The 8676-nt window shown below is 40.9% G+C and overlaps 1 protein-coding gene across 2 annotated transcripts; it reads right to left on the bottom strand.

The window, feature by feature from the left end:
• Positions 1–1701: 1701 nt before the first annotated feature.
• Positions 1702–8126, bottom strand: CETN3 (centrin 3). 2 transcript variants are annotated; one of them, XM_082191816.1, is made up of 5 exons: positions 8016–8126; positions 5899–6034; positions 3882–3996; positions 2862–3053; positions 1702–2118 (listed from the first exon to the last, which is right to left on the bottom strand). In XM_082191816.1, the coding sequence occupies exons 1-5, from the start codon at positions 8021–8023 to the stop codon at positions 2075–2077; spliced, it is 495 nt and encodes a 164-aa protein (XP_082047942.1). In that variant the 5' UTR covers positions 8024–8126; the 3' UTR covers positions 1702–2074. The 2 variants fall into 2 exon arrangements, with proteins under 2 accessions (XP_082047942.1, XP_082047941.1); XM_082191815.1 differs by lacking the exon at positions 8016–8126 and adding an exon at positions 7788–7981.
• Positions 8127–8676: the final 550 nt, after the last annotated feature.

The following is an 8676-nucleotide window of genomic DNA, read 5'->3' on the forward strand; positions in this document are numbered from 1 at the left end:
CTACTTGTAGCTCCTGAGAGAAACTCATTTCATTAGGACTTTGGCTCCAAATTTAAAAGATGCCCAGCGGAAGCCTTGCTTGCAGAGGAATAATTGGGAGTGCACTTTGTAGGGTTTTATCTGCTCCACACTGGGCATCATATGGCATTCAGTAGGCTTGGCTAGGGAATAATTACCTCATAGGCCCACTTAGCATCCCTGCTAGGCTAATTTGGCCACAGGTTCCCTATGCCTGATTTACAGGAACACCTAAAATAGGGTGAAGAATGTGTGAATCACTTGCTTCTTCTCCCTTCATGGCATGCAAGCCATTTTTTCCCCCAACACTAGGATTGATGTTAGCAGGGCCATCTGGCATCCTTGCATTATGCTTTCAACTTTGTTGTTTAAACTTCAAAGAAACAAGGTTATCTTGTGTTCGGATATATGAAGTGAAATGCATCTCTCAAACAACTAAAGCAAGCTTTGCTCTAAAAAAAATAACCTTAAGATTCTGAGCATCAACATCAAAACGTTATCTCCCAGTAACTTGTGGTACCTAACCTCGAAGTTGCTGAAAGGGTGTCTACAGCAATGACACATCTAGCCAAATGGAAGATGACTTAACAGAACACACATAAAGCATGCAAAAGGCAAACAAAAACTGTATGATAGCTTAAGAACATAGCCTCTGATGGGATCAATCAGGAATGCATTTTATGCAACATATCTAACCTTTTACAGTGGTACCTCGGGTTAAGAACTTAATTCATTCCAGAGGTCCGTTCTTAACCTGAAACTGTTAACCTGAAGCACCACTTTAGCTAATGGGGCCTCCCGCTGCCGCCGCGCCACTGCTGCACGATTTCTGTTCTCATCCTGAAGCAAAGTTCTTAACCCGAGGTACTATTTCTGGGTTAGCGGAGTCTGTAACCTGAAACATCTGTAACCTGAGGTACCACTGTATACTGAGGTTACAGCTAGTTTCCCCAAGAAAAAGGAAGTAGTTAGAAGGCAGTTTGCCTCTTCTAAGATTTCAAGTTATTTCCCCAAGTCATTCTCAAGAGTAGACCTAACAAAAGTAATGGAACTCAGTTACTTTTCTGTTTATTTTACCTGGTTTAGCTGGACAGTTGAAGCCATTTCCCAGGGTGTGGCCACTTGCATGCCGAAAGCTTCTAGGAGCCACAGGCAAGAGCTGAGTGCAGGGTGGTGGACAAAGGACCACAGAAGCACACGACCCTCATCAGAGGTTCCACCCGTCCCCTAACACCTCATACACCCCAATGGTAGCTGATGGGTCTAAAACCTTCAGTGCGTTAGGGTCTTCCTCTGCATGTGAAGACAGGCTCCGTAGTATTGAGCGGATGACAGCAATAGTGGGTCCAACAGTCAAGAAGGTGGTTACCGTACAGGTCATAGAGGAACATGATGGGTAAGTGGGGCTCATGAACCTGGGAAGGTAGCGCATCTAGGAGATGGTAAACTGATCCTAGAACTCTGCTGCCTTGCAGCTATACTCATTCTTGAGAAAGGCTTTGGGAGTAAACCCCTTGGGGGAAAGGAGTGACACAAAATGTAATGCAATAAATAGTTTACAATTACTGCTGCACAACAAATGAATAACCTAAAAGGCCAAATGTGATTTCACCACCAAATTAAGCAGTACTACAGCTGACAATTACAACCACAATCCATTTGGATTAAACACTCCAACAAGGGTTACAGAATATAAAAAGAATACTTTATTAAAATGGATGTCTCTTAAACTCTTATATAAAAACTAAGGCCACGGCTAATGCTAAAATAATGTCAACTTCAAAAGGTTTTATACTATGATTTAATTTAAAATTCTTATACAAAGCTATTTTACAAATGAGTACTCAAACGTAACACTGCTTAATCTAAAATTTAATGATATAAAATATCAACCTCTTAGTACATAGATTTTGTGTTTCTTTTGGTCCTTTGAGGAAAATTATTTTTTGCATGGCTCCTGCTACAGAAATTAACTTAAACAGAAAGGTGGCAGCTTCAATGCTGAAAGCCGATAATCCTTCCTTTTTGTGCCAAGTTCATTTCTTTTCTTGTACCGTTAAACATCTCCAGTCATGATGGCAATAAATTCTTCCTGGTTGACTGAAAAAAACGAAGAAAACAGGTAAGTATTGACTGCATATCTTACTTGAAAGCTTTTATCAATCAAATAAGCTCCTTTTTGGAGTCTGAAGGAGGCTAAATACTGAAATTCTCTCAAAAATATTAAAGCAAATTAACATTCATTTGGAAAGTCTGTAGTGGACCCTTTTGAAGGATTAACTTGGTATGAAATCCTCAGAGCAAGCAATTATCACATGAAATTAAAATAATTTAGCTTTACTAAAACAGACTAGTTGGTTATTGCTTATATATAAACATTTCATGCTGCATATTGCTACAAGCCCCAAATCCTCTTGGCCTTGTCTTCTAAATTTGAAGGTACACTTAAATTTCTTGATTTCTGAAGAAGATTCTATGGTTCTTTTTTAGTGACTTTGCAATATAAGTCACTAAAAAATAACCATAGAATCTTCTTCAGAAATCAAGAAATTCAACAGCATTGTAGGCAGACAATAATTCACCCCAGTTATATTTATTCATTGCAAAATAACAGAAGAGGCCAATACATTCATGTATAACCTATGCCATATAATTTCATACTTTAATAGGGAGAAATTGAATTTCATTCCCAAATCCATGGGTAGTATATAGGATTACATTTCCTGGAGGGAAAATCAGTCACTTGCTTGACCATAAAATCATCACATGGGAAACAAATTCAATGCACTATTTCTATATCATATTTATGATTAGCACATGAACACAGCATCTTTAGAACTTACTTTCTCCATCACCATCTTTATCAAATTCTTCAATCATTGCCCGAAGTTCTTCATCAGTCATGTTTTCCCCAAGTTCTCTAGCTACACGGCGCAGGTTTCTCAGGCTTATTTTACCCGAATCATCATCATCAAACAATTTAAATGCCTTGAGTATCTCTTCATGAGGATCTCTCTCAAGTATCCAGTCTGTCACTAAAATGAAAACAATTGGGAGATCTGGTCTATTTCTATGAAATTAACTCTACTTCTGCTGGTGAAAAAATAATAATTCTGCATTGAAATGCTCTAACTCTATTCCAAACCCTCAGGTTTCTGACCCAAAGAATTTAAAAGATTAGCGTTCATCATCTACCTAAAGAGGCGGGGGGTACTTTGTACATGTAGTAACCTCAACTGCATGGATTTGAACTCCACATAGGAAGTGAATAAATGGAAAATGTCACAACTTACTGAATACTTAGCAAGGTAACCAAGTAGTTATACTTCATTTCTGCAGAAAACCCACTCTCTCTTTTGATCTTTCTATAGCAAAAGCAAATAATGTAGGAATCTTCTACATATGGCTGCCAAAGTTAAATACAAAAATTGCCACAACATAATAATTACTTTTCCATAGTCCAATAGGTGTTTTTTTTAAAAAAAAAAGTTGTGGATACAGAAAAAATAAATAAATTAGATTTTAAAAGGATAATGGGGGGGAAATAGCAGGACATGAAAAACTATGGAATGCTAGTAAAGTTTAAGGTCATCTATCCCCTTTGTTCAGTTTCATAACTACTGGCAGATAAAGGTGGGATAGAAGAAAAGAAAGTGCAGGCAGAGGGTCAAAGCAAAATTTTGATAGTTCTCCATTTATTTATTTGGAGGGGGACACACAATGCTGTAAACATTAAACGGCTCATCTGTTATCCCCGATACATTTGCATACCCATCCATTAAGAATCAGACCAGCTAAATTTCCAGCTATCAATTATTGCCAAATTTCCTCCTGTCAATAAATGTTTAAAATCCAATACTCACCAACTTCATTAAAATCTTCAAAGGTGATTTTCCCAGTTCCTTCCCGATCATAATCTTTAAGTATCTTTAGAACATCTGCTTTTTTCACATCAAAACCTAAGGCTCTCATTGCCACCTTTTGGGAAAAGACAGAAATGCAACAATGTTGACTCACAAACCATTTATTCACCGTAGTTCATATGGACTGCAATAGCAAGTTGATGAGAACAAATGACATTTTTACTCACATGAGAATTTCCTAGATGATACTAAAGAAAAGAAATCCTAGGTAGATGTATGGGATTGTAAAGATAAAACTTCCAAATGGTTTAACATTTCTGAAAGTCTGTCCACTTTTCCACAAATGCCTGGAGGACAAAAAAAATGGAGTTTGTGCAGTTTTAAGTGCTTGGCTGTCGGGGGGGGGGGGGGCAGAACATGATTGCCGTACCCAAGCTGACACATCTGGCGTCCAGAGTGGGAGAAGCAATACTTCCCTCTTGGCAGCAAACAGGACATTACCAAGAGGCTCCTGCAACACTGCAGAGATCTCTTGAACAATCTCAGATTCCTGAGCAAAATGGGTGCTCTGAAGCCAAGCCAAACAGCACTCTGCACATCATTTATGGATCTATATTTACTAGTCTGGCGTGCTCTGGTCCATGGGGTCAAGAAGAGTCGGACACGACTAAATGACTAAACAACAACAACAACATTTCCTGATCTCCAGCCAAGAAGCGTCTGGTGCCTCCAAAAGCAGCACCTGAAGTGCTACTTTGATAGATGAGAGTTAACGTGATCCTGTGATCCCACAGGAGCCACTATGGTGATTTCCTGTTTTTTGGGTGGAGGTTTACAGTGGAGGGAGACAAAGGTAACTCTCTTGCTATACTTTTGGCCTTGCCAGCACTTTTTCAGGAGAGCAGGAGTGATCAAGCCAAATGCTGAAGGAGCATAATATTTTATTCTATGCTACTGCTGGAGTGAATGGAGAGAACTGGGTGCACCCACAGATTACCAACTTGCCATCCTTGTTTAACCTCTTGTTTACTGACATTGCAAAATAAGCATGCTGACTGAGTAGAAATGTATTGGTTTGTGCTGTCAGTATCCTAAACAGTTCAGCAACAACTTCTATCTCTCCAAGTTCCAAAAGTGAATTTTTGTGAGAAAAGAACAAGAAAAAAATAGCTCTATGAAAAAGACACTCTGGGACGGCAACCAGATGGAATAAATTTCCCACCCAAGCTGCCTTTGGCTCTTACAAAATGAGAGCAGAAGATTTGACAGTATGACATTTTGAAAATTATGTTTATTATATAAAGGCTGCATGGGATTAAGCCTTACTGAAATCATGGAGACTTTCCTCAGAGTAAACAAGTATAAGATTGTATTGCAGGAGAACCACTGACATCAAGGTTCTTAGGACATTAATATATCACACATAACTCCACATAGCAGCCTTAAGATGTTTCTGACAAAGAGAAACAGGCTATGTATACCATACCACAATGCTAAAATTCTAGATCTATAGTTTTCCCTGGAATGCAGATCTATGTAACTATGAGCACCAAGGGGCATGCATCTTTCCTAGTATTTACTTTTAAGTGCTTCTGCCTTATGGCTGGTTTAAACATCATAGAAACAGACAGCAAACATTAAAAACACCAATTCAAGAGCTGCTGCAGTGAAGTTGCTAAAGTGTGAGCAATAAAACTAGTTCAAACCTCAATACATGCAAACCATTTCCTTACAATCTCAGCCTCCTCTACACAATGGGGGCAATACCAGCCTATCTCATAAGAAGGTTACAAAGATTACTAATATTATATTATAATATAATATTACTGAATATTCAACAAGTGCTATATAAATGCTATTACACCACATACAGTTTTACTCTGTATGAATCAGCCATCTTTGTTCATAGCATGTATACCACAGAAAAATGTGTCACAATATGTAGCTAACACATATTTATACAAGACTGTACAATTATAAAGCAAAATATCAATATTTTTATGAAAAAATCAATTGCCTTCAGTTCGTGATAATCTATAGCTCTGTCTTTATCTGTGTCAAACAACTCAAAAGCATCTTTAATTTCTTGCTTCTGTTCTTCACTCAAGTCTCTTCTTTTCTTTCTCTTGGTTTTGTCAACAGGAAGCTCAGTTCTAGATGATAAAGACAAATGTAGTCAGGTATGTTTTTTTTCTCTTAAAAAACACACAATTTTAGTTCTGTAGCATATCTTAGTGGGTAGGTATATGTCACCTTGCTGATGAAGAAAACAGAATGAGAATTGATTTCATGAAATGTCCAGTCTTAGTTTTAAGATTTATGATGGATTTATGACTGTATTTGGGCTAGGGCTGGTGTAGGAAAGCTTTGGCCCTCCAGACGTTGCTGAACTACCATTCCCATCAGCCCTGGCAAGCATGGCCAATTGCCAGGAATGAGGGGCGCTGTAGTTCTTCCAGCACCTTGGAGGGCCAAATGTTTGCCACACTTGGACTAGAGGCTACAATGACAAAACAGTATACTCTGTCTGCCATCAAGACTCCCTTCTGCTCTTTTTAGTTCACCATTTTCCTGATATATGTATATTATATTCTTAAAATGGACTTCTGCATTCCTAAAGGCTACGGGAACACAAAAAACCTGCTTTCTACAAAGTCAGACCATTAAACCATCTTGTTCTGTACTATGGTAGACTGCAGCTTTCCAAACTTCTCAGGCTGGTGACACACTTTTTAGACATGCATCATTTAGTGATGGCTCACTTGGTTAGAGCATGGTGCTCATAATGCCAAGGTTGCAGGTTCAATCCCTGTATGGGGCAGCTGCATATTCCTGCATTGCAGGGGGTTGGACTAGATGACCCTCAGGGTCCCTTCCAACTCTTACAATTCTATGACACAGTAATTCAGTTTTACTAGCAAACCGGAGGTTAAACTAACCCCTTTCCAGCCCTGGTAAGGAGCACGGGGAGCGTTCGCACGACACACGAACACATTGCAGCTGAGACACTAAGGTGTTGCAACAGTTTGGAAAGCTCTGTTGGTAGAGGCTCTTCATGGCTTCAGAGATGGCATTCCCTGCCCTGCCTACAAGATACCAAGAAGCAATCTGGAAATGTGTGCAGGGAAGGCATTTGCTGCACCACTAAGCTATGGCTCTGTGCTCTGTAGTGGCACCCCACCTCACCAAGGATCACTTCCTAACGTTTATGAAGATGGCCTGGAGCATCACAGCCCGAAAACTCAACTCTGTGTGTGCCCTCCTACATAAGTAGGGTCTCTAGCTTTCACTCCATCCTTTAAGGTGAACGCTGGGCTGCTGCCTACCTATTCACCTTGGTTGCAAGCTTACATTATTCGATGTGCTAAAGTTGCTTAGATTATAAATCTAAAAATGGCATTAAATCACTTCCACAAGCAGCCTTGAGAACCTAAGCGGGGACACGCATTATTCTTCCTTCCTCTTCCCTCGCCTACAAGGTCCAAGGCAGCTATCAACAAAACAAGATGTAACTAATAATAACAACAACAACAAAAATAATTAAAAATAAAATAAAAAAGCTGAAATCAACAACAAAAATAATTAAAAATAGAATAAAATAAGCTGAAATCAACAACAACAACAATAATAATAATTAAAAATAAAATAAAAAAAGCTGAAATCCCCGACTCGAAAGACAAGAGGAATCGGTCGGCTACCAAATGCTTTTGCGACGGGAGGGGGGAAGGGGATGCCGCGCGCTACCCGGAGCCAGTGCGCACGCTCGCTGCGGCAAATATCGCGACAAGGCGGCTCGCGACGGTGGGGAGGGGGGTGGGAAACACGTTGCGTTGCCATGGCAACAAGAAGCAAAAAGCCCTTCGCTCGCGGCTTCCCTCCCTCCCTCCCTCCCGCCAAGGTACCAACCTCGCCACCAAATTCATTCTCCCAGCCCCACCCCTTGAAAACCAGGCGGGAAGGGGGGCAGCGTGTCTCGGCTACTTTGGCCACCGGAACCCGGAATCAAGAGGAACAACAGCCTTTCCCTCGAAAGCGGGGCGCGAAACCCGTTCCCTCCGATAACGCCGCTTCCCCTTTTCGGATTGCGAGCTTTAATTGGACCCCGCGAAGCGTCCCTCCCGCCCCGCCGCTCACAGCGTCATCGCAAGTGGCTAAGCCGCTTGTCAATCAAGTCTCAGGCGCGCCTCCCCGGTCTCCTGTTGAAAATTGGTGGGTACGCCGCCAACGTTTTACCCAGAAGGCGTTGCTGCTTATAGACGTCACAATGATGCCGGGGAGAGGAACGTCGCGGCTCAGGGCAAATTGCCGCGCTGATTGTTGACGTAATAAGAGCCCGCCCGTCCTAGAGTCTCATTGGCTGCAGCCTTGTAGCGCATCCTCCCTAGGATATGAATACGAAAGCAATAAAGTCGTTTTAGGAGGGATGAATCTGAAGCTATCAGTCAAGGGCATTTTATAGAAGGGACAGAAAAGCTTCATGTTCTGGAGGTCGCATATTTGAATGGCCTCACATAGAGAAGGCTCTGCTCACAGAAAATCGAAGCACACGGGAGCACCATTCAGAATAGCCTTCTTGACATTAATACACCCCCCTTCTCCTTTCTACGAGTAGGGAGCTCTTTACACTCGAGTATGTCTTCACACAAGTCATTGCTGTACTGTACTATGGAATTGGCTACCAGAAGGTAATAGTTATGGGCATCACATCACCAGGATTTGACAAATGCATGAAAACTGAAGCCATAGCTACTGGACATAGTATATGTCTCTTCATTACATCCAGTACCTGGCCGTA

The sequence above is a fragment of the Podarcis vaucheri genome (assembly GCF_965113315.1).
Source record: "Podarcis vaucheri genome assembly, chromosome: 11".
In the NCBI taxonomy this organism is placed as follows: Eukaryota; Metazoa; Chordata; class Lepidosauria; order Squamata; family Lacertidae; genus Podarcis; species Podarcis vaucheri.

Excerpts from the sequence above, each read along its gene's own strand:
- CETN3 (XM_082191815.1), bottom strand. Across the intron at positions 3,997-5,898 it reads TAGATTATCACGAACTGAAG|GTGGCAATGAGAGCCTTAGG; the intron begins GCAATTGATTTT and ends TTTTCCCAAAAG. Across the intron at positions 3,054-3,881 it reads TGAAGATTTTAATGAAGTTG|TGACAGACTGGATACTTGAG; the intron begins GTGAGTATTGGA and ends TTTTCATTTTAG.